Consider the following 25,447-nt stretch of genomic DNA (forward strand, 5'->3'; position numbering starts at 1 on the left):
AGCATGGCAGAGATTTTTATTCTTATTTTTTAGATGGGTTTACAAAGAGGCTCAGAGAGGTTGTTTGACTTACTGTCATCCCTTGGTATCTGTAGGGGATTGGTTTCAGGAATCCCCATGAATATAAAAATCTGTGGATGCTCAAGTCCTTTATATGAAATAGCATAGTATTTGGAAATAACCTACACACATACTCCTGTATACAGCTGACCCACGAATAACACGAGTTTGAACTGTGTGGGTCCACTTACACTTGGATTTTTTTCACTAAGTACATACTATGGTACTACTCAATCCTTGGTTGGTTGAATCATCTCCAGATTACTTATAATACCGAATACAATGTAAATGCTATGTAAATAGTTGTAAATACAATGTATATACTACGTAAATACTTGCTGGCGTGTGGCAAATTCAAGTTTTCCTTTTTGGAACTTTGTGGAATTTTTGTTTTTTAAATCCTTGGTTGAATCTGCAGATGGGGAACTGGCAGTTATGGAAGGCTGACTGTACTTATTACCACATAATTAGCAGTTGGAATCTTTGGGCCTAAAATCTGGGCAAAATGATGTTATTATCAAAAAGCTTTGAGTTTAAATTCTGCTTCCGGAGAACAGGATGAGCATTAGATGAGGTGCAGGGGAAAGCCTGATGCCTGGCTCACAGAAAATCTTCAACAAATGTTCTTCTCCCTTCTAGGCTTACTCTACAGGACGATGACCCCACCAGTCTAATCCCCCTGCACCTCACTGAGCTTGACCTGCTCATCACCTAACAAGATGCCTTGGGAATGAGAGATGGGGAAGCTCTAGGCTGCTAGGATGTGCTCCCCATATATTTGGTTCATATGGTCAAGCCTTTACTCACTTCTTCCAGCCTCATCCGGGTTTGCCTGTCTGTGGGGATAGAGGTCTTGGCATCTAAGGAAAGGGGTGTGTCCATCACACCCTTGAAATAACGTGTATCTGTGAGAAGAGAAAAAATTTAAGGTCATACTTTACATGGCTCAGCATATTATAATTTATAAACTATTTGCCTATCTACAAACTCGTTGAATCATCACAATATAGGTATGAGGCAAGTAATTCTACTTCCACTTAACGGATGAAGAGACTGAGGTTCAAAGAGGAGAAGTCACTCCTCTTGGTCCATACACATAAATGTCAAAGTCTGGACCTGAACATTCTTCATTCTCTTATCCACTTGGAGAATCCTACTCATCTGTCAAGGCTTGGGCTGTGTCATGCCCTTCGAAAATCTTCCTAGACACCTGCACACCACCCCTGGCTCTCTTTTCCATGTCATATACTTAACATATGCTTAATTATATACTTAACATAATTATATACATTATCTACTTAACTTATTCTATCATACTTATCTGTTTATCTGTCTTTCTGCCATTAGATTGTGACCTTCCTGAGAACATGGATTATGCTTTGTTTATCTTTATGTCACTTGATCAATCTTAATGTGATAACTGGCACACAGTACATACTCAGTAAATGCTTGCTGAGTAAAGGAAGAAAGGAATATCATTATTATTTACAAGGTGATTCTCCCCAGTAGAGTCATTTTAGTAGATCAGGCTCTCAGAAATCACAAATGCTTTCTCTTTTCCCTTACAGCAGTGTGCTTTAGCTAATGTTCAGAGAACTTGCTGGAGCTTCCCAAAGCACCCCAGTTAGAAAGAGGCAAAGGTGGATTTGTAATAAGCTCTTCTTTCTCTTAAAAAGCTTGGCTTTGTTGCCATGCCCTAGTTGCACTCATATGCTGGTTACTGGCAAAACATATCAGCCATATTAAAAAGTCTTCCCTTTTACTGTAATCTCCTCTATGCAAACTTTGTCTTAACAGGGATGTTGCCCACATTCCTGCTGGTCAATGTTCTGTCATGCTCATCAGTTGTTTCTAGGACTCAAGATGAGCATCATGATAATAATAACCAATAGTCACAGAGCTCTGTCTCTGTGTTAAGTCCTCTGGTGAGAACTCAGCATGCATCATACATGTGATCTTCAAAAAACACGCTGGGGGTAAGTTCTCTTATTATGAACCCTGTTTTCTGATAGAGAAAATGATTTTTAGATGCTTGCTCAAGGTCACACAGCTAATAAGACATAGAGGCATGATTTTAAACTAGAGCTGTTTAATTCAGAACCTGCAGCTTTAGTTGCTATGCATTATTGCAGCACGGACATGCATTTTCAGATTTCAGCCCCCAAATGTTACCCGCATATTCAGATTCCTTTATAGGCCTGGCTGGTAAAATTTTCACTGATTGCTGTGCTTCTACCATGTGAAACTCAAGGTCTTCATAGTCCTCGTCTGTGTGGTCTTTTGCTCCATCGAGGACTGCTGCTAAGTTCCTTCCCTAAGGAAGGAACGTTTGAGTGAGTCAAGGAAAGGTACAATAATGACAAAGATTATAGACTACCATGCTAGCTAGGGGAGTAATATGGATTCTCTTAGCTTGGAGTTAAAGATTTGAGAGTCTGGGATCTGAGGCAGTTAAATTCTTGTAGTAGGCAGAATTCTAATGTTATCCCTAGAATGACATCAGCGTTATGATGGTGTGAGACACTCCCTTTGTCTCTCCCCTTCAATCTACAACTAGTAAAACAACCATAACTCAACAAAGGTTCCTCTGCCCAAGACACCAGGACTCCAGAGAGATCCACATGTTTGTACATCTGAAGGTAGGTAGATCGGAATACATAGAGAGAGTATAATCAGGGGAACAGTAGAGGTGGTGCCCATAATCCTGACCCCCAGAAAACCTGGTGGCAGCAGCAGAGGTGGTACACGACTCTTATTTCCTGGCTACAGTGGTGCCCATGGCCACAAGGAACTGGGCAGCAGCAGCAGCAGCAGGACCTGCAAACGCCAGGTGTGTGTGTGATTCTGGCACCCCCTGCCCATGGCTCCCCATCCCTTGCTACAGTAGCATTGCTGATAACTCAAGCAACACTGGACATGAAGATGCCAGTAGCAGCAGTGACATTGACATCAGCAAGGCACCAGTGATCCCAGAGGCATAAGCTGCAATGACAAGGGCGCCAGTGAAATCTCTGGTAGAGGCAGTAGAGGGTGGAAACTGCTGATTCTCAAATAGGCAGCTCAGATAAGAAAAAACGAAAACGTGCTATAGCAGCACCTACTGAAAAACAAAAGAAAGGTCTCTAATTACCAATCTGTGGAACTGTTAGAATCAAAGTAATCAAAGCTTTACCTAAACAAGAGAGGTGTTTACTACTTCAAATGCACTGGTAGAGGAACAACTCATCAAGCACCATGAAAAACCGTGGTAACACAGTATCACAAAATGAATATGACAATTATCCAGAAACCAAATTTAAGTCACAGGAGACTGTGATCTAACTGGTAGAGTTAAAAATAGCTGTCATGAGGAAACTCAACAAGCCATAAGAAAACTCAGAAAGCAATTCAATGAGCTCAGGAATAAAACCAATGACAGAAGGAATACTTTACCAAAGAGACTAAAACTCTAAAAAATAATCAAACAGAAATTCTGGAGCTTGAGAACTCAGTAAACGAGATGAAGAATACATTAGAAAGCACTGGGAATAGAGCAGATAATGTGGAAGAGAGAATCAGTGAGCTCAAAGATAGAAATTTAAAAATGATTCAGGTAGAAGAGGAGAGAGAACTAAGATTTTTTTAAAAAATGAAGAAATTCTATAAGAGTTATCTGATTGCATTAGAAAAAAGCACCATAAGATAGCAGGTATACCAGAAAAGGAAGAGAGGGAGAAAGGAGTAGAGAGCTTATTTAAAAAAATAATAGCTGAGAACTTCCCAAACCTGAGGAAGGAACTGGATATACAAGTCCACGAAGCTAATAGAACACCTAATTATCTTAATGCAAAAAGACCTTCTCCAAGACACATTATATTAAAACTGTCAAAAGTCAATGATAAAGAAAGAGTAATAAAGGCACTCAGGGAAAAAAAAGACAGTAACCTACAAAGGTACTCCCATTAGGCTATAAGCAGACTTCTCAGCAGAAACTCTGTAGGCCATGAGAGAAAGGAATGACATACTCAAAATACTGCAAGATAAAAACTGTGAGCCAAGAATACTCTATCCAGCAAAGTTATCTTTCAGATATAAAGGAGAAATAAAGGCTTTCCTAGACAATAAAACCTGAGGGAGTTCATGACCACTAGACCTGCCTTACAAGAAATGTTGAAAGGAGCTCTTCTACTTGAAACAAAAAGGTAAAAGTATACAAAACTTTGAGTAATGTGATAAATAGAATCAGAAAATTGCAACTCTATATCAGAATAGGTTGTTAAACACTTAATTATAGCATAAAGGTTAAAGGAAAAAACATTAAAAATAACTATAGCTACTTAAATTTGGTAATGAACTCACAACATAAAAAGGGAAGTTTTTGTGGCAACAAAAATATGAGGGGGAGAAGAAAAGGATACAACCTGTATAGACAAATGAACATAAGACTAAACAACATGCTACTGAACAAATATTGGGTTAATGGAAAAATTCAAAGGAGAAATAAAAAAAAAACACATGAGGACAAATAAAAATGAAAATATGACATACCAAAACCTACATATGCAGCCAAGCAGTACTAAGAGGGAAGGTAGCAATACAGGCCTACTTCAAGAAATAAGAAAAATCTTGAATAAATAATATAACCTTATACATAAAATAGCTAGAAAAAGAAGAGAAAACAAAGACCAAAGTCAGTAGAAGGAAGAAAATACTAAAAATTAGAGTGGAAGTAAATGAAATAGAGAAAAAAAGACAACAGAAAAAGATGAATGAAACTAAGACCTGCTTCTTTGAAAAGATAAATGAAATGGGCAAACCTTTAGCTAGATATACTAAGAAAAAGTGAGAAGGCTTAAATAAATAAAATCTGAAACAAAAGAGAAGTTACAACAAATACCACAGAAATACAAAAGATTATAAGAGACTACTATGAATAGCTATATGCCAACAAATTGGATAACCAAAATGAAATGGATATAAATTCTTAGAATTATATAACCTTCCAAGATTGAATCATGAAGAACCAGATTTTCTGAATAGACTGATCCCTAGTAAGCAGACTGAAGCAGTAATCAAAAACATTTCAAAAACAAAAGTCCAGGAGACATTCAAGATGGAGGAGGAGTAAGACGTGGGGATCAGCTTCCTCCCCACAAATGCATCAGAAATACATCTATATGTGGAAAAACTCCTACAGAAAACCTACTGAACACTGACAGAAGACCTCAGACTTCCCAAAAAATATATACATTTTTTCCTTTTCCTCTTTTTGTGAGTGTGTATGTGTATGCTTCTTTGTGTGATTTTGTCTGTATAGCTTTGCTTTTACCATTTGTCCTAGAGTTCCGTCTGTCATTTTTTTTTTTTAGTATAGTTTTTAGCACTTATTACTATTGATAGATATATTTTTTGGTTTGGTTGCACTTTCTTTTTTTATTACTTTTAAATTTTTAATAATTTAAAAAATTCTTTATTTTAATAACTTTATTGTATTTTATTATATTTTCTTTCTTTCTTTCTTTCTTTCTTTCTTTCTTTCTTTCTTTCTTTCTTTCTTTCTTTCTTCCTTCCTTCCTTCCTTTCCTTCTTTCTTTCTTTCTTCTTTCTTCCTTCCTTCCTTCCTTCCTCCCTCCCTCCCTTCCCCTTTCTTTCTTTCTTTCTTCTTTCTTTCTTTCCTTCCTTCTTTCTTTCTTTCTTTCTTTCCTTCCTTCCTTCCTTCCTTCTTTCTTTCTTTCTTTCTTTCTTTCTTTCTTTCTTTCTTTCTTCCTTCCTTCCTTCCTTCCTTCCTTTCTTTCTTTCTTTCTTTCTTTCTTTCTTTCTTTCTTTCTTTCTTCCTTTATTTCTTTCTTTCTTTTCTTTCTTTCTCCCTTTTCTTCTGAGCCATGTGGCTTACAGGGTCTTGATGCTCTGGCCAGGTGTCAGGCCTGAGCCTCTGAGGTGGGAGAGCTGAGTTCAGGACATTGTTCCACCAGAGACCTCACGGCTCCATGTAATATCAAATGGCAAAAGCGCTCCCAGAGATCTCCATCTCAATGCTAAGACCCAACTCCACTCAACGAGCAGCAAGTTACAGTGTTGGACAGCCTATGCCAAAAAAACTAGCAAGACAGGAACGCAACCCCACCCATTAGTAGAGAGGCTGCCTAAAATCATATTAAGGTCAAAGACACCCCAAAACACACCACCAGACGGGGTCCTGCCCACCAAAAAGACAAGATCCAGCCTCATCCACCAGAACACCACCAGGCACCAGGCACCAATCCCCACCACCAGGAAGCCTACACAACCCACTGAACCAACCTCAGCCACTGGGGGCAGACACCAAAAACAACGGGAACTACAAACCTGCAGCCTGCGAAAAGGAGACCCCAAACACAGTAAGATAAGCAAAATGAGAAGACAGAGAAACACACAGCAGATGAAGGAGCAAGATAAAAACCCACCAGAGCAAACAAATGAAGAGGAAATAGTCAGTCTACCTGACAAAGAGTACAGAGTAATGATAGTAAAGATGATCCAAAATCTTGGAAATAGAATGGAGAAAATACAATAAACGTTTACCAAGGACCTAGAAGAACTAAAGAGCAAACAAATAATGATGAACAACACAATAAATGAAATTAAAAATTCTCTAGATGGAATCAATAGCAGAATACCTGAGGCAGAAGAATGGATAAGAGACCTGGAAGATAAAATAGTGGAAATGACTGCCACAGAACAGAATAAAGAAAAAAGAATGAAAAGAATTGAGGACAGTATCAGAGACCTCTGGAACAACATTAAATGCACAAACATTCGAATTATAGGGGTCCCAGAAGAAGAAGAGAAAAAAAAAGGGTCTGAGAAAATATTTGAAGAGATTATAGTTGAAAACTTCCCTAATATGGGAAAGGAAATAGTCAAAAGTCCAGGAAGCACAGGGAGTCCCATACAGGATAAATCCAAGGAGAAACATGCCAAGACATATATTAATCAAACTATCAAAAATTAAATACAAAGAAAAATATTAAAAGCAGAAAGGGAAAAACAACTAATAACACACAAGGGAATCCCCATCAGGTTAACAGCTGATCTTTCAGCAGAAACTCTGCAAGCCAGAAGGGAGTGACAGGATATATTTAAAGTGATGAAAGGGAAAAACCTACAACCAAGATTACTCCACCCAGCAAGGATCTCACTCAAATTTGATGGAGAAATTAAAACCTTTACAGACAAGCAAAAGTTAAGAGAATTCAGCACCACCAAACCAGCTTTATAACAAATGCTAAAGGAACTTCTCTAGGCAGGAAACACAAGAGAAGGAAAAGACCTACAATAACAAAACCAAAAAAGTTAAGAAAATGGTAATAGGAACATACATATTGATAACTACCTTAAATGTAAATGGATTAAATGCTCCAACCAAAAGACACAGACTGGCTGAATGGATATAAAAACAAGATCCGTATATATGCTGTCTACAAGAGACCCACTTCAGGCCTAGGGACACATACAGACTGAAAGTGAGGGGATGGAAAAAGTTATTGCATGCAAATGGAAATCAAAAGAAAACTGGAGTAGCAATTTTCATATCAGACAAAACTGACTTTAAAATAAAGACTATTACAAGGGACAAAGAAGGCCACTACATAATGATCAAGGGATCAATCCAAGAAGACAATATAACAATTGTAAATATTTATGAACCCAACATAGGTGCACCTCAATATGTAAGGCAAATGCTAACAGCCATACAAGGGGAAATCGACAGTAACACAATCATAGTAGGGGACTTTAACATGCCACTTTCACCAATGGACACATCACTCAAAATGAAAATAAATAAGGAAACACAAGCTTTAAATGATACATTAAACAAGATGGACTTAATTGATATTTATAGGACATTCCATCCCAAAAGAACAGAATACACTTTCTTATCAAGTGCTCATGGAACATTCTCCAGGATAGATCTATCTTGTGTCACAAATCAAGCCTTGGTAAATTTAAGACAATTGAAATCATGTCAAGCATCTTTTCTGACCACAACGCTATGAGAGTAGATATCAATTACAGGAAAAAATGTGTAGGAAAACTCCTAAATAACCAAGAGATCACTGAAGAAATCAAAGAGGAAATAAAAAAATACCTAGAAACAAAAGACAATGAAAACACGATGACCGAAAACCTATGGGATGCAGCAAAGGCAGTTCTAAGAGGGAAGTTTATAGCAATACAATCCTACCTTAAGAAGCAAGAAACATCTCAAATGAACAACCTAACCTTACACCAAAAGCAATTAGACAAAGTAGAACAAAAAACCCTCCAAAGTTAGCAGAAGGAAAGACATCATAAAAATCAGATCAGAAATAAATGAAAAAGAAATGAAGGAAACAATAGCAAAGATCAATAAAACTAAAAGCTGTTTCTTTGAGAAGATAAACATAATTGATAAACCACTAGCCAGACTTATCAAGAAAAAAAGGGAGAAGACACAAATCAATAGATTTAGAAATGAAAAAGGAGATGTAACAACTGACACTGCAGAAATACAAAGGATCATGAGAGATTACAACAAGCAACTATATGCTAATAAAATGGACAACCTGGAAGAAATGGACAAATTCTTAGAAAAGCACAACCTTCTGAGGCTGAAGCAGGAAGATATAGAGAATATAAACAGACCAATCACAAGCACTGAAATTGAGACTGTGATTAAAAATCTTCTGACAAACAAAAGCCCAGGACCAGATGGCTTCACAGGCAAATTCTGTCAAACATTTAGAGAAGAGCTAACACTTATACTTCTCAAACTCTTCCAAAATATAGCACAGGGAAGAACAGTATCAAACTCATTCTATGAGGCCACCATCACCCTGATACCAAAACCAGACAAAGATGTCACAAAGAAAGAAAACTACAGGCCAGTACAACTGATGAACATAGATACAAAAATCCATAACAGAATACTAGCAAACAGAATCCAGCAACATATTAAAAGGATCATACACCATGATGAAGTGGGGTTTATCCCAGGAATGCAAGGATCCTTCAATATATGCAAATCAATCAATGTGATATACCATATTAACAAATTGAAGGAGAAAAATCACATGATCATCTCAATAGATGCAGAAAAAGCTTTCAACAAAATATAACACTGATTTATGATAAAAACTCTCCAGAAAGTCGGTATAGAGGGATGTTACCTCAACATAGTAAAGGCCATATATGACAAACCCACAGCCAACATCATTCTCAATGGTGAAAAACTGAAAACATTTCCTCTAAGATCAGGAACAAGACAAGGTTTTTCACTCTCACCACTATTATTCAACATTGTTTTGGAAGTTTTAACCACAGCAGTCAGAGAAGAAAAAGAAATAAAAGGAATCCAAACTGGAAAAGAAGTAAAGCTGTCACTGTTTGCAGATGACATGATACTATACATAGAGAATCCTAAAGATGCTACCGGAAAACTACTAGAGCTAATCAATGAATTTGGTAAAGTAGCGGGATAAAAATTAATGCACAGAAATCTCTTGCATTCCTATACACTAATGATGAAAAATCTGAAAGAGAAATTAAGGAAACACTCCCATTTACCACTGCAACAAAAACAATAAAATAGCTAGGAATAAATCTACCTAAGGAGACAAAGACCTGTATGCAGAAAACTATAAGACACTGATGAAAGAAATTAAAGACGATACAAACAGATAGAGAGGTATACCATGTTCTTGGATTGGAAGAATCAACATTGTGAAAATGACTATAATACCCAAAGCAATCTACAGATTCAGTGCAATCCCTGTCAAACTACCAATGGCAATTTTCACAGAACTAGAATGAAAATTTTCACAATTTGTATGGAAACACAAAGACCTCAAATAGCCAAAGCAATCTTGAGAAAGAAAAACGGAGCTGGAGGAATCAGGCTCCCAGACTTCAGACTATACTACAAAGTTACAGTAATCAAGACTTATGGTATTGGCACAAAAACACAAATATAGATCAAAGGAACAGGATAGAAAGCCCAGAGATAAACCCTGACACATATGGTCACCTTATTTCTGATAAAGGAAGCAAGAATATACAATGGAAAAAAGACAGGTTTTTCAATAAGTGGTGCCGGGAAAAGTGGACAGCCTCTTGTAAAATAATGACATTAGAACACCCCCTAACACCATACAGAAAAGTAAACTCAAAATGGATTCAAGACCTAAATATAAGGCCGGACACTATAAAACTCTTAGAGTAAAACATAGGCAGAACACTCTATGACATAAATCACAGCAAGATCCTTTTTGACCCACCTCCTAGAGAAATAGAAATAAAAATGAAAATAAACAAATGGGACCTAATGAAACTTAAAAGCTTTTGCACAGCAAAGGAAACCATAAAAAGACGAAAAGACAACCCTCAGAATGGGAGAAAATATTTGCAAATGAAGCAACTGACAAAGGATTAATGTCCAAAATTTACAAGCAGCTCGTGCAGCTCAATATAAAAAAAAAACAAACAACCCAATCCAAAAATGGGCAGAAGACCTAAATAGACATTTCTCCAAAGAAGATACACAGATTAACAGCAAACACATGAAAGGATGCTCAACATCACTAATCATTAGAGAAATGCAAGTCAAAACTACAATGAGGTATCACCTCACACCAGTCAGAATCGCATCATGAAAATATGTACAAACAATAAATTTTGGATAGAGTGTGGAGAAAAGGGAACCCCCTTGCACTGTTGGTGGGAATTTAAATTGATACAACCACTATGGATGTTCCTTACAAAACTAAAAACAGAACTACCATATGACCCAGCAATGCCACTACTGGGCATATACCCTGAGAAAACCATACTTGAAAAAGAGTCATGTACCACAGTGTTCATTGCAGCTCTATTTACAATAGCCAGGACATGGAAGCAACCTACGTGTCCATCAACAGGTGAGTGAATAAAGAAGATATGGCACATATATACAATGGAATATTACTCAGCCATAAAAAGAAAGGAAATTGAGTTATTTGTAGTGAGGTGGATAGACCTCGAGTCTGTCATACAGAGTGAAGGTAAGTCAGAAAGAGAAAACAAATACCATATGCTAACACATATATATGAAATCTAAAAAAAAGTAAAAGGTTCTGAAGAACATAGGGGCAGGACAGGAATAAAGACGCAGATGTAGAGAATGGACTTGAGGACATGTGGAGGGGGAAGGGTAAGCTGGGATGAAGTGAGAGAGTGGCATGGACATATATACACTACCAAATGTAAAATAGATAGCTAGTGGGAAGCAGCCACGGTGCTCTGTGTCCACCTAGAGGGGTGGGATCGGGAGTTTTGGAGGAAGACGCAAGAGAGAGGAGATATGGGGATATATGTATATGTATAGCTGATTCACTTTGTTATAAAGCAGAAACTAACACACCATTGTAAAGCAATTATACTCCAATAAAGATATTAAAGAAAAAATAAGCAAATCAAATACAACAATACATTAGGATCATACACCACGATCAAATGAGATTTATTCCAAGGATGCAAGGATAGTTCAATCTGCAAATCAATCAACACGATACACCACATTAACCAAACGAAGGATAAAAAAATCACATATTGACTTCAATAGATGCATAAAAGTTTGACAAGTTTCAACATCTGTTTATGAAAAAACTGAATAAAATGAGTATAGGAGGCATATACCTTAACATAATAAAGGCCATATATGACAAACCCACAGTTAACATCATACTCAACCAGAAGTGTCTTAACTGAGATCATGAATGTAAAATTTTTAGCAAAATACCCGATGGTCAGCACTCACTAAGCACTAGTTGTAAATATTATTATGACTGCTACTGTAATAACAACTACTATTAAAAAAAGCTTGAGATAAGAGAAGGTCACCAATCATGGTTTGTTCTCCTCCCTTTAAAGTCTCTCTAACATTTGTTAAGTACTTTATATGTGTTAGGTGCTTTCTGTACTCTATTTCATTGTATAAGCAGAAATATCTATGAGGTGATTTTACTATAGTGTAGGAACTTGGAATTAGATAGGCTTGAGTTTAAATTCTAGGTCGGCATTATTCTCATTCTGAAATATATTTAGACAAGTGCTTTTGTAGTCCCAAGCTTCCAAGTGTATGTCTTTTTTTTATCATCACTCTATCAAAGCAGTTTGGTAAAAGTAAAGACTAGTTACAGGATGAGTCTGCTTTCCAGGTAAGCAATAGCATGGGGGGACCTCACCAGGCCCCTATCTGGAGGACATTTTGGGCTCCACTTCGGCTCAAGGCAACTCTGCTCATTCAATGAAGAGGTATAGAGTGCAATTTAGTAAATCTGTTCTTCATGGGACATCATGAAGAAGGAGATGGACCCACTGAAGACAACAATTTTGACTTTCAATGTGCTAGCCCTTGATTTTCCCAAGTGCTTCCTATGGAAAGCAAGGCTTGAGTCTTACATGAACAGAGGAATTAGGGAAGTTTTGAAGGGCCCGTTTATCAAACGTAAGGAGTTCAGGTGCAGGAGACCAGGGAGCGACATAGTGATTTAAGAGCAGGAACAGGTTAGAAGGGGAGAGCTTGGTGACCCAAAGGAAAAAGATTACGTCACTGAACACAAAGTTGGAGTAGAAACATTTGCATATTTGCGCTCATGCTGTGCCCCCAGCAACGGGTCATTATAGTCCTGAAACCCTGCCTACTTGGTCAGGTCTCAGGAGGTAAGCAGGGATCAGACTGGGAGTTCTTGGATGGGAAACCAGGTGAGATTGGTCTGCTTAGTGTTAGCATGGATCCAAGATGGAGTCATCCTATCCTAGATCTAAACTGTGAGTCCACTTTATGACCTTGGGGAGGTTACTTAACCTCCCTTACTTCAGTCTGTAAATTGGAGAAGGCTAAAGTTACCTTATTTGGTTGCAGTCAGAGATTAATTGAGCAAATTGTATATAAAGGTTCTACTTTGGTGCCTGCCCATGACAGGAGCTCAGGACATGTTAGATCCCTTCTCTCTAGTTGACGTGCTGAGTATCAGCGGAGCTGAGTGCCCATGGCAAAGCAAAGATGCTGGGAGGTGCACTCCAGGAGTTTTCACAATTGACCTGGCAAAGTGAGTGAGGTGACTGGGCTGTTCTCCTCCAGAACTGCACACAGAAGTGAGCTCTGAGTTGAAGCACCAGTATTTGACTCCTTTGGGATTTGACAGATAGACATTTTTGCAAGGACATCATTTTTATACTATTATGGCAACCAAGACTCCTCAGAGCATAGTCTCTTTGGGAAAGCCTTGGACCTGCTGGAAGAACTGGAGATGTGAGACAGAGCCCATCTTTAGTCCTGTCACCTTGCTAGACTTCATGGGCTCAGGGCACAAAGGGACGCCAGCAGGAACAGCAACCACCGCTCCAGGTCTGAAGAGAATCTACATCAGACCCTCAGAAACTTGTCCCCAGGACCAAATATAAATATTTTGGTTTATTTTTTTCCAGAAAGAGAAAGGGACAGAGTTTTATTTTAAATATAATGCATTACATCTATTTATCTGTTAACCTATCTAGTATCTGTCTACTGTCACTATCAGGGTTCTTACTAAAAGCTCAGTATATATAAGCCTTATACTTTATAAAATATTTTGTGACTGATTGATTCATCATGTGTATGTGTGTGTGAGTGTGTGTCCTGGGATGAAGAGCCATAGCTTTAATTTAATTTTTTTTTAAACTTATTTATTTATTTATTTTTATTTTTGGCTGTATTGGGTCTTTGTTGCTGCGTGCGGGCTTTCTCTAGTTGAGGTGAGCAGGGGCTACTCTTTGTTGTCATGCGTGGGCTTATTGCAGTGGCTTCTCTTGTTGTGGAGCATGGGCTCTAGGCATGTGGGCTTCAGTAGTTGTGGCACATGGGCTCAGTAGTTGTGGCGCACAGGCTTAGTTGCTCCAAGGCATGTGGAATCTTCCCAAACCAGGGCTCGAACCCATGTCCCTTGCATTGGCAGGTGGATTCTTAACCACTGTGCCACCAGGGAAATCCAAATTCTTAAAGAAGTCTTTCAAATAGTAAAGAACCAATGATTTTACAGGTAAATCCTGTCTATCTATCTATCTATTTATCATCTATCTATCTCTATCATTTCTATCTATCCCATTTATCATCTATAGATAGGTTAGTTAAAAGTATTCAAATTATGTAAATTATAATTAATAATATAATATATATAATTATATATAGTTATAATTATATATATTATAATTATATATAATTATATATTATAAAATTATAATATAATATAATATAACAATTAAATTATTTATAGTATTAGATATCTGATTTCATGTTATAAAATTAAAATTTTCTTGTCATTAAACTTCTTTGTAAATATTATTAATGACTTCATAATATGAATATATCATAATGCATTCAATGATTCTTCTATTATTGAATATTTAGCATGATCCTAGTGTGTTGCCATTTAAAATATATTATAAAATATAAATGAGTATTTAAATATTAATCCAAATTTTAGCTTAATTCTTTAATTTAAATTCCCAACCATAGAATTATGGGGCCTAAGAAAATGGACACTTTTATATTTGTTAGTTAATATTATGAAATTGCTTTCCAAAGAGTTTCTTGCAATTTAAAATTTCACCATGAGTTTTAGGAAGTGATTTTCTCATCACACACTTGCAGCACCATGTGTTGCTATTTTCACCTTATTCAATCTTCACAATGGCCATTGTGAGTTAATTTTTGTCTTTATTGTATAGTTGAGGAATGGAAATGTAATGTTTTTCCCTTTCTCTATATTAATGCCTCAATATTTATTTTTCCAGTTTTACTGAGAAATAATTGACATACATCACTGTATAAGTTTAAGACATACAGCATGATGATTTGATTTACATATATTGTAGGAATACAGTTTTCTACCCAAGAACTGAAACGCAGTTTTCTCTGCCAGGGAATTATGCCATTTGGAAAAGTTTAGTTGTTTTAAATTCACTAAGTACCTTGATAAAAGCCACTTACTTTGTAAATATCAAACACTGACAAAATAGGTAAGGAAAGCAGCTGACTTACGCTGTCAAGAAGAGGCTCATTAATAGTCTGGTACTGGCCTGCCAACAAAAAGAGACCAAAATGTTATTGCAAAACATTGGGAAGACTGGGCCCTTGTTTTTCTCCAGAAATCTTGTGCTCATTTCAATTAATTTTTCTTGACTGTAATTGCTCAAAATGAAGTGCACATTTCCATGCTTCTCATTCTATCAGCTGCTCTTACATAACAGGGGCGATGGAAAAGGAGGAAAGAGAATCAATTCCCGACTAAGAAGCCTTTCCACAGCAAGCTAACCTTCTCGTTGAAAGAGAAACAATGTTAGAAGGAACGCTGCCCCCCAATCAGTAGCACCCAAAGTGATGACTCAGCAGCATCTCAGCCAATGACCACATGTGTTTCCCCTTGCCCTCTGGCACACATTGCATTTGCAATAATCTGTCCACACATTGTCTTCTTCAACAGACTCTACATATTTTAAGAGTAGGGGCCATATCTACTTATTCATCTATCCCTGGCTTGAGGTGCAGGGCCCTCTTGACCAAATCAGTTCTTTTTTTTTTTTTTTGCGGTACGCGGTCCTCTCACTGTTGTGGCCGCTCCCGTTGCGGAGCACAGGCTCCGGACGCGCAGGCTCAGCGGCCATGGCTCACGGGCCCAGCCGCTCCGCGGCATGTGGGATCTTCCCGGACCGGAGCACGAACCCGTGTCCGCTGCATCGGCAGGCGGACTCTCAACCACTGCGCCACCAGGGAAGCCCCAAATGAGTTCTTGATAGGAGTTTGATGAATAAACGTTCAGCAGATGTTTCTTGACACTCAACTTCCTCCCTTGGACTTGTTCTATGAAAGATTGCCAGAAGGTCATCTGGTGTACTCAGTGCTCGATGTTTTACATTTTACCCTCAGATTATGCAAAACCACCAAAGAATTGCTCACATGACCTGCAGGTTTTTTTGCTTCCTCATACACTTCATTTTCCTAAATTGCAGTATAATTTCACGCTGTTAGTCTGAATTTGGGAACATTGTAGGCAGAAAATGTTCTTATCATCTTCTCTTTATTAGCACATATATGAGAAGTTTCTAGTAGGTCTCAGGACCAGAAGCTGCATACCTCTTTGCTTTGATTTAATGGAAAGCATCAATTTTAAAAGAGATCACATATCCCTTCCTCCTTTAGTTGTTAAGACTCTCAGGGCAAATCTCTAGCCTGCGTCGAAATAGTGCAGAGGACCATGGTATGATGTGTATTTCTACCTTTTGGTCTGGCTTCATCATGTTCTTAAATTTTGTCCTTTCACCCTGAATTCTCTTCCCATACCAAAATACAAAATTAATAGCTGTGAATTTGTGCCAGCATGCTAAAGTCTTCTGTAGGGTGTAATGTATAAATTAATGAAACTTTGGCTCAGTGGAAACACAGTTCTATGGAATTTTCCTAGGACCAGTGCATGGGCGAAATGTTAAGCCAGAGCTAATCTCCTTGAGATAATGAGCCAGGAGGAGGAGAATCCTGTCTGCACCTGCCACCAGTTACAGTCTATTCTGGTGGTAGGACCAGCAGCAAACACTACCCCGGGGCACTAATAACATCTCCCTGTCCCAGCACAATTACACCCATAGTGAGATCCCTGGCAGAGAAACCTACAGGTTTTCCAGCCCTTTAGCAATTTGTACTCTCTCATGAATTGAGTTAAATTAATAATGTCACCCATTAAACACCAGCTGGTCTGGCAGGCACAAATGAGCACAGACTTACTGGGGATCGGCTCTGGCACTTGTGATCTAGAAGAGCAGCTCCACTGTCTAATTCAGGGTTCAATATCATTTCATTTTAGGATATTGGCTTCATTGAACATAGTCATTATACCCACATTCTCATGGAGAGCTGTGAGGATCTCTTCTTTCAGCAGCATTGCAGTCTGAGACCCTCCTGGATTCCCCAAATATGCTGCGTGCCACTTCTGGGTCTTTGCTCGTGTTGATTCCACCTGGAGTCCCTGCCTCCTCCATTTTGTTTTCCAAAATGCTCAGTAAACTTTGAGATCCTCCTGGGGCTTCACTTTCTGACCACTACAGGTCACTGTAATCTCACTGAATCAGTTACAGCCGTCATTTTCTGTTTTACTCACCGTTATGCAAATAAAAAGAAGCAGCGTCTGATTACTTCTTTGTTGTTTAAGTCCACTGCCCTTCTATAGGGAAGGAATGATCTTTTATCTCTATCTCCCTCAGTACCTACCTGTTTTATGAACAATGCAGAGTTCTGCAAATGCAACTTTAAAAGCATAGTTTTAAAACTGTAAATCAGCACGTGTCATTCATGGCCCATGAAACATAGTCCAGATTCCCTGCCGTTGCTCCCAGAGGCCAGCCTGCCGCCTGGCCTGTCTCTGATCTCATCTCTTTCTAGTTTCTTCCTCCTCTGAGCTCTAACCATATCAGCCTCTTTTTAAGTTCATCCAGTACATCTACCTCAGAGATGTCGCATGTGTCCCCGAGTCCAGAAAGTTCTCTCCTCAGCTCTGCCCAGGCCTGGATACTTTTCACCCATCATACTGTGTCTGAAATGTCATCTCCTCTGGAGGACACTCCCTGACTACCAATCTCAGCTAAAAATTAAAGAGCACCTTCCAGCCCCCGTCATCACTAGCTCAGGCGCCTGGCAGTGGTGAGAATGCTGTGTGCTCACCAAACCCCCTTTCCTCTTCCTGTGGGCGCTCGGCTGGCACACAGTTCCTGGCATCCCTTGCACTGGGCGGTCTTGGCATGGAGCTATGGACACTGGGATGAGGCAGGTGTGATGGATTCCACTCCAGGCTGGCCCGCTTGACTCTCCACCTCTCATTCCCGCCTCAGTGGCTGGCCAGAGGCAGAGGACCCCAAGGCCCTCAGGGATGATGGAGGCCACTGGGTAAAAGGAGAGTGAATCCCAAATGAATGTTTGGAAAAAGGCCTCCTTCAATTTACATTGGATTGTGATGTGAGCAAGAAATAAACCTTTATTTTATTAAACTACTAACGTTTGTAGTTTCTGCATTATAGATGTCAGTCCTCCTTGATGAATACACCCTGCTCAGCTTCTCCTTAGCATGTAAGAACAAAGCAAGCCAATGAATATATCACACAGTTACAGACGGTGGTGCCTGTCTCCCCCGAGGCAGTGGTGAGATTCCAGGCTCTTGATCACTCCTGTAACCCTGTGTATGGTAAGTGACAATAAATGAGCAGTCGGCTGTGGAAACACCCAGAGCTTGGAACCAGCGACAGAACTTTCATTAGAACCTGATCCCCTCCCTTGCTGAGCGAACTTGATATTGGCGCTCCCTCTTGCTGGGCCCAGATCCTCACCATAGTAACAGTCCCCCAAATTCTTCCCAGTCTTTGAGTCTTCCTGGAACTGAAGGATAGATTGGCTTCTCAGAGCCGTTTTTTAGAAAGATGAGGGAAGCTGCTTAGTAGCTTTCCACATCACCATCCTGGAAGAGTGATGGTGATGCTGTGACAGTGGAGGGTCCCTCATCGCCCTCTGGAACAAAACAGCCACAGAGAACAACTGATTTCTGCGTGACCCTCAAGGAAACATCTTTTTACAAAAGGCAACATTTCCCTAACAGTTATTTTTAAGGGGGAAGTGAAGATGAATATGTGTCATGTAAAGCTCGGGGGGTTTCCTGACTGACAGGCAATTACCCCAGACTTTAGTCGTGAACATGGACACCTCATGCCTGCAGAGGTGTGACAAAGGTGTACAACCAATGCCCATCAAATTTAGGTCCCCTGACCATTGGCATCTTGGATGCTTTATAAAAAAGAAAGAAAGAAAGCAAACTTGGGCCCCTGAACAAATCAATTGCTTTTTACACAAGCTCCTATGGTGATACTTATTCTGGTCTCAGAAGTCTGAGAATTAGTGACATAGAAGCTCTCACCCTTGTCCAGTGGAAGGTGAGCCATGTGAGTTAAATAAAGTGAGGAAGAGAGACTCTCAGGCTATTTTCACGTATAAACACTTCCATGAACTTAAGCCCCTGGAGGTGCAAGGCTGGTGCCTTGTCTACGTCCCCATTTAGTACCTTTAAAGGGGCAGGGTAGCTGGCTGAGCACCCAAGTGCCATTGCCATGGGATAGGCAAAGGTGAAGAAAATCCCGAACTAGTCCCATGAAGAGAATATGCTTCCCTGGTGTGAGAAGAAGGGTAAAAGTAGGAAGCCTGCAGAGTTCTAGAACTTTCTGTTTCTCTAGGAAGGGAAATGAGTTAACAGGCCTTTCAGATGACTGTATTTCTAAACCAGACAGGTTCCCCAAGCGAAACCAGCTTCTGCTTTCATTTCAGTCAAGAAACTTCAGAGGGAGAGGCACAGGGGGAGAGAGGAATGGTGAGGGTTAGGGTTGCCTCCAATTCCAGAGGCTGCCAGCTGGACTTATAAAAATGTAGAAAAAAACAAGAGGCCAGTGAATCCCAACTTCCCGTCACTAAGTGCTCCAGAGCAGAGACCATTGTGTCTCCGCATATCCATTTTTCCCTTGCTTCTCTGTACTAGAACTCCTCCTGGTTGGCTGGGTACATGGCCACCTTGAGTAAGTCCTTATTACCTGTCCTAATCTTCATGTGGGCATGAGTTCAAGTTTTGGTTGATGGAAGAGGTGGAAAATCAACTCACCATTTCCAGGAAACTTTCTTGAGGGAAGTTATTGTGCAGCCTTCATTCCTTCTTCTCCTTCCCTTCATCCCTCCTGCAGCCCAGAGCGCAGACATCACTATTTTAGGTGATGGTATGGAGGCCAACTTGAGGCGGGGAGGGATGCAGGAGGGGCAGGGTCTCTGAGGACCCTGAGGAGAAGAGTTGCCAAACAGCCTTAGACTGCTTGCCTCTGGTCTTGACTTACATAAAAAAAATACATAAACATGTGTCATGTTTCAGCCCCACGATTTCTTTTTTAAAGTGTCTTGCAGCCTTAAATGTTTTTTTTTAAATCAGTCTTGGTGCTCACCAATAACGTAGCAGAGCCTCTGAGCAAAGGCATGGACACATGTTTCACAGAAGCTGAATGAGAAGTTCTAGGTTCAAATCCTGGCCGTTTCACTTTCTGGCCGTGTGACCTCAGGCAAGCTTGTAAGCCGGGTGGGAATAAGAGTATCTACCCCAAATAGCTGTTGAGAAGCGTATATAAGTAACTCCCTGGCTCAGTGCGCCACTAAGGAATTGCTGTGTTCTGTGTTTCATGTCTTCTCAAGTTCAACTTCATGGCCAAATCTTTTTCACTCAATCCAGATCTTTAGATCTTCAGATCTATATCTTGGTCATTATTTAGTGCCCATTTTCAAACAAAGTATGTGCCTTTTCCAACATTCAGCTGTGTTGACGAGCACCAGTCAGTTCTTCAGAAGGGTTCTTCAAGCTGAGGTCCCTTCTAGCCGTGAAGCTCTGGGATTCAGTGACTGAGAAAACCGAGGCTGACAATATTTGGTGCCTAACTTAACATGTGTGCTATGATGGATCTGAGTTCTACACTACTGGTGTCTTTACAAGTTCCCTAACTTCACTTGGGCTTCATTTAGCTGATCTATACAGCAAGGATAATAAAATCTGTACCTTACAACTAAATTAGATAAGTTTATAAAAGGTCTGGCACAAAGTTATGTTAGTTTCTTTTCATTTTCTCTCATTCACAGATCCTAGGGCTTGCCGGTATCATGAGAGAACCAGTATACAAACTCTGAGCTCCACACTTACAGCCCTTGGTTCTTTCCTCTACAAGATGCTGCCTTTCTCCATTTTTATCTTTTAAAAACTTGAAAGTATTTGGGGATGGAGGGCATTGACCTGATCTTCCTCTCACTATGGTGGAGTAGGATAGTTTACACTCTTTACCCTGGCAGTTCCCAAACTTTCGAACATCTTCAGCTTGGCATCGATCCATGGTTATAGGGAAAGGCAGGAAGGAATTTACCTAGAGTTATTTTCACTGTCTCTGAGTAAAGGATTATGATGTCCAATAAGCCTTGACTATGACTTGTATAGTCAAGGGGAGCAGAGAAAGAAAAGGGAAGAAAAGAGGGAAGTAGGAAGGGAAAGAAAGAGACAGAAATAGAGATATAGAATATATATACACACATATAATGTATGTATGTTATATATCTATTATATATTGACTTTGTCATCTATCATCTATCTGTCTGTCTATCTATCTATCTACCTATGTATCTATCAGCTCAGTCATCTAGCACTTCTGGGAATTTTGGTTTTATTCACTGAACCACAGTCTCTTGATCTGAAGATTATAAACTGTGAATTCCAAGTCACAAATAGTCTAAACTCACAGTTACATGGGAAACATGTATTGGGAGTTGTGAGAACAGGCTTAATGTTCTCACTAGATGGCTCTTGGAAATTCACTTCCCTTTTCTAGTTCTTAGTTTCCTCATCTGTAGAGCACAGTTTTAGAATTTCAGACTAGCTGAGTCCCCAGAGATTTTCATTTTTATTTCCTTTTTTAAAAGCTTGCGGCCAAAGCTGGTTAGAGTGTCTGTCACATTAAGGAACTACCACAATTGGTTGAATGAATGGATGGATGGATGAATGAACGGTGATAGTTAAGGCAGCTGCCTCTTGGTGGAGACAGCTTTGATAGTTTTCATCCACCTATCTATATAAGTTTTTGCTTCAGCCAATGATTCTCAAAAGACTGTCCTAGAACTACCTGAATTAGAATTATCGTGTTAAAGGTAAGGATTCTCTGGCCTCACTATAGCTCTACCAAAGCATAAACCCTGGCGTGGGCTTGATGAGACGCATTTTTCACTGCTGTCATTCTGATACATGATGAATTGTGAAGACATTGTAAATCCTTGGGCATATCAACCTTAGATGATTTGAGTACTGGCTTGTGCTTATAAGAACTGGGTGGACACCTTTTCCCTGCAATTCAACTGTTAACGTTTCAATTTGTTTCTGTTCACCAATTTCCTCAACATCTTGGAGAGAACCAGCCTCTGATAAATTAACACAGGTACTGAATTATCTAGAAATGGCCAGAAGGAGGCACTGGATGCTCACATATTCCATACCCGCCTTTCCTCCCTCTAGTCCTAAAATTTGTATTAATTTTTCTTTTAGAAGTGGGAAAAACCAACGTTTAAGATTGATTTCCTGGGCTTCCCTGTTGGCACAGTGGTTGAGAATCCGCCTGCCAATGCAGGGGACATGGGTTCGAGCCCTGGCCCGGGAAGATCCCACATGCTGCAGAGCAATGAAATCCGTGTGCCACAACTACTGAGCCTGCACTCTAGAGCCCGCGAGCCACAACTACTGAGCCCATGCGCCGCAACTACTGAAGCTGCATGCCTAGAGCCTGTGCTCCACAACAAGAGAAGCCACAGCAATGAGAAGCCCGTGCACCGCAACGAAGAGTAGCCCCCGCTTGCCACAACTAGAGAAAGCTGGTGTGCTGCAACAAAGACCCAACACAGCCAAAAATAAATAAATAAAATAAATAAATTAAAAAAAAAAAAGATTGATTTCCTTAGGAAAAAACAAAACAAAACAAGTGTTCCTGGACAAAATGAAATTTCTAGTCTGTCTGAGTCAACCAATATACATCTTTATCAGTTTTTATTGTGTGTGGTAACTTAAGACAGAAAGCCTCACTTTCTAAATAGGGCTATCCTCTCAATTTCATTTTTTATTAAGTGGAAGGAGAAAATCTCCCGAGTTTATTTTATGGAAAAACACGACCCTGTTCTCTATATATCAACTTCATAGAAGATGTTGGTATTGACAGACAGATTATCCAAGTTTGAATATGTGTCTGTCTTCTCCAGGCCTAGAGAATTTTTTTTTTGATAGATTGTTTTTAGTATACAAAAAAATGCTGCTGTAGAAAAATTATAAGGTACAGGTAAGCAAAAAAGAGGAGAATAAAAATCACTATAACGTCCCCATACCAAGATAACAACTATAAATATTTGATTACAGAAAATCACTAACAACACATACACACATGACATAATCTATGTATATATGATCAAAATGTATGCACACTGTTTTCTTGCCTGCCCTTTCATATAATAGCATGCTATAACATACCCATCACTGAATATGCTTCAACGTCATCATTTTTAATGGCTATGTAGTATTCTTTCATATAGATGCCCTACCACATTTTCAACAAATCCCATGGTAAAAAATTGCAAACAACTTTAAAGTATCTGGGAATGTTATAAATAGCACCACGATGAGCAGTCTCTTATGCAAATCATCGTGTGCATCTTTAATTATATCCGTTTTGTTATAGTGTAGTAGACACTGGCATTGGTGCCTAAGCTTGCATAGGCTGGGGTGGTGTGGTTTGCTAAGCATTTTCGTCAGGGTACGGATCTGAGTGCCTATGGGCAGGTCTGGGCAGCTTTATCTCAGTTGACTCTTGGGGGGTTTTGATTTGTTTTCTTTTCCCTGCTTGTGTCTCTAGAATGTTGTTAATGAAATGGAATCCCCCCTGTCAGTTTTTTTTCTACCTTAAGGCAGGTGGAGAACGAGCCCAAAGGGGGAGGGGTACAGGTCGCATTTATAATTCACCAGTCACCGAATCAGGTTAGCAACCTCATTTCCAAGCACCATCCCCTTTAGAATTCTCTACAGTCCCCCCAAGACTTTAAGTGGATGGTAGGAAGGTCTGAGAGGTGACAAGTAGTTGGAAGGGGGCTACTTTTGACACCAAGGACTCAGTACAGTTTGGAAACATCTACCTTGAGAGAATGTAACATTTCTTAGGACCTGAGAAGCTTCAGAAGAAAAACACGTTCTGCAAGAGGGATTAGAGCTGGGTGCTCATTTGTCTCTTATTTATATTCCTACTTGCAGCATTGATTTTGCTTTTTCCTCCTTCTCCTCCCTGCTGTGCAAGCCACCCTGGGTGGCTGGGTGCTGCTTATATTCTCCAACATGTGCTATAATGAATCCTGTGAATTGATTTGCAGATGACATCACTCCCAATGCATCTATTGCTTCTTTGCACACTTCCTGTATTTCTCTCTCTCTTTTATTTATCTCTCTTTTATTATGGGCCACACAGCTTGTGGGATCCTAATTCCCTCAGCAGGGATCGAACCCAGGCCCGTGGCAGTGAAAGCGCAGTGTCTTAACCACTGGACTGTCAGGGAGCTCCCTATTTCTCTTTTTTTATGTCTCATTCCAGTCATTATTTCTAGCCACCAGTTTTCTAGTTAGTCCTATGGGACTTTCCTTGATATAATAATACTCCAATATGAGTATACTTTATTTTACTTTACTTTATAAAGTAAGTATATACTTTATTCAAACTTTAGTGGCGTCTTACTCTGTGTCTAGTAACAGGAACTGGGCTCTGAAAAGAGATGCAGGAGAAGCATAAAATGTGGTTTCTGACCCATTCACTTACTCAACACATATTTTGGGGGGAGCCCATTATGTACAGTTTAGTTGAATGAACACTGATGAGTAGCCACAATACTGGCATTCAGGCAGACTTATACCCATTTTGCAGTTGAAGGAACTCAGGCCCACAGGGATCTGTGCTTCATCCAAGGCTGCACAGCTAAGAAATGGAGAGCCAGGATTCCTGCGCCGTCTGCAGCCTCCAAAGCTGTGGATGTCACACACTTCCAGCCTGGGAGCCACCAGAGGGAAAGACCCTAAGTAACCAGTGTCACCTTGAACCGGCCAATAGTTTTATCCAAAGAAAAACAAAAGAATGGAAAGAAGAGTAACAGACTCCTGCTAACATTCCCACTGCTTAGGTGTCTGGGGGGCCCTGACTCACCTGTGACACTGTGGATTCGAGGCCACGACCTAGGGCAGAAAAGAGAACCAAGGTAAGCGTCAGTTGCAAGCGATTCACCATCCTCCCCAGAGGAGTGGGTAGTCATCAAACGCAGATCACAAATCAACTTATGGGACACTTCCTTTATGTTTGTGCTGTTCTAGACCGAAAGGAACATCTCATTACAGAGAACATAGAAAAATGCATGGAGAAGAAAATAACAGTCAACACCACAGGTGATATTTTGGCGAATCTCAGGCACATATGTGCACGCGTGTATGAAGACGTCTTCATGCATTTCAATATACAGATGTCTAAAAACAATATAAAAGAATGTATAGGCTCCTGATGTTAAAAATGCATTGCAGATCTTTGTTACTCGAAAACATGGTATTTATCAGCTGTGTGATTTTTGGAGAGGGAAATTAGGTTCCTGCTCATTTTTACAATTGTAAATCATGTTGCAGTGTGTACCTTTGCTGCAACATGATATCCTTTTTAATCTGATCTCTGAGTGTTTCCATGGAGAGACTCTATCAAGTGCAACTGCGAT

At 39.6% G+C, this 25,447-nt stretch overlaps 1 protein-coding gene across 1 annotated transcript in view; it reads right to left on the reverse strand.

Moving 5' to 3' along the window:
* CLNK (cytokine dependent hematopoietic cell linker) overlaps positions 1-25,447 on the reverse strand; it is a gene marked incomplete at its 5' end in the record, with an annotated part of 103,531 nt that overhangs the window by 64,700 nt on the left and 13,384 nt on the right. Inside the window, 4 exons of the mRNA XM_079919803.1 lie at positions 868-965; positions 2,233-2,374; positions 15,116-15,153; positions 24,895-24,923. Coding sequence (XP_079775929.1) covers positions 868-965; positions 2,233-2,374; positions 15,116-15,153; positions 24,895-24,923 — 307 coding nt within the window. The remainder of the gene's footprint in view (positions 1-867; positions 966-2,232; positions 2,375-15,115; positions 15,154-24,894; positions 24,924-25,447) is intronic.

The sequence above is a fragment of the Stenella coeruleoalba genome (assembly GCF_951394435.1).
Source record: "Stenella coeruleoalba genome assembly, chromosome: 4".
NCBI classification, from domain to species: Eukaryota; Metazoa; Chordata; class Mammalia; order Artiodactyla; family Delphinidae; genus Stenella; species Stenella coeruleoalba.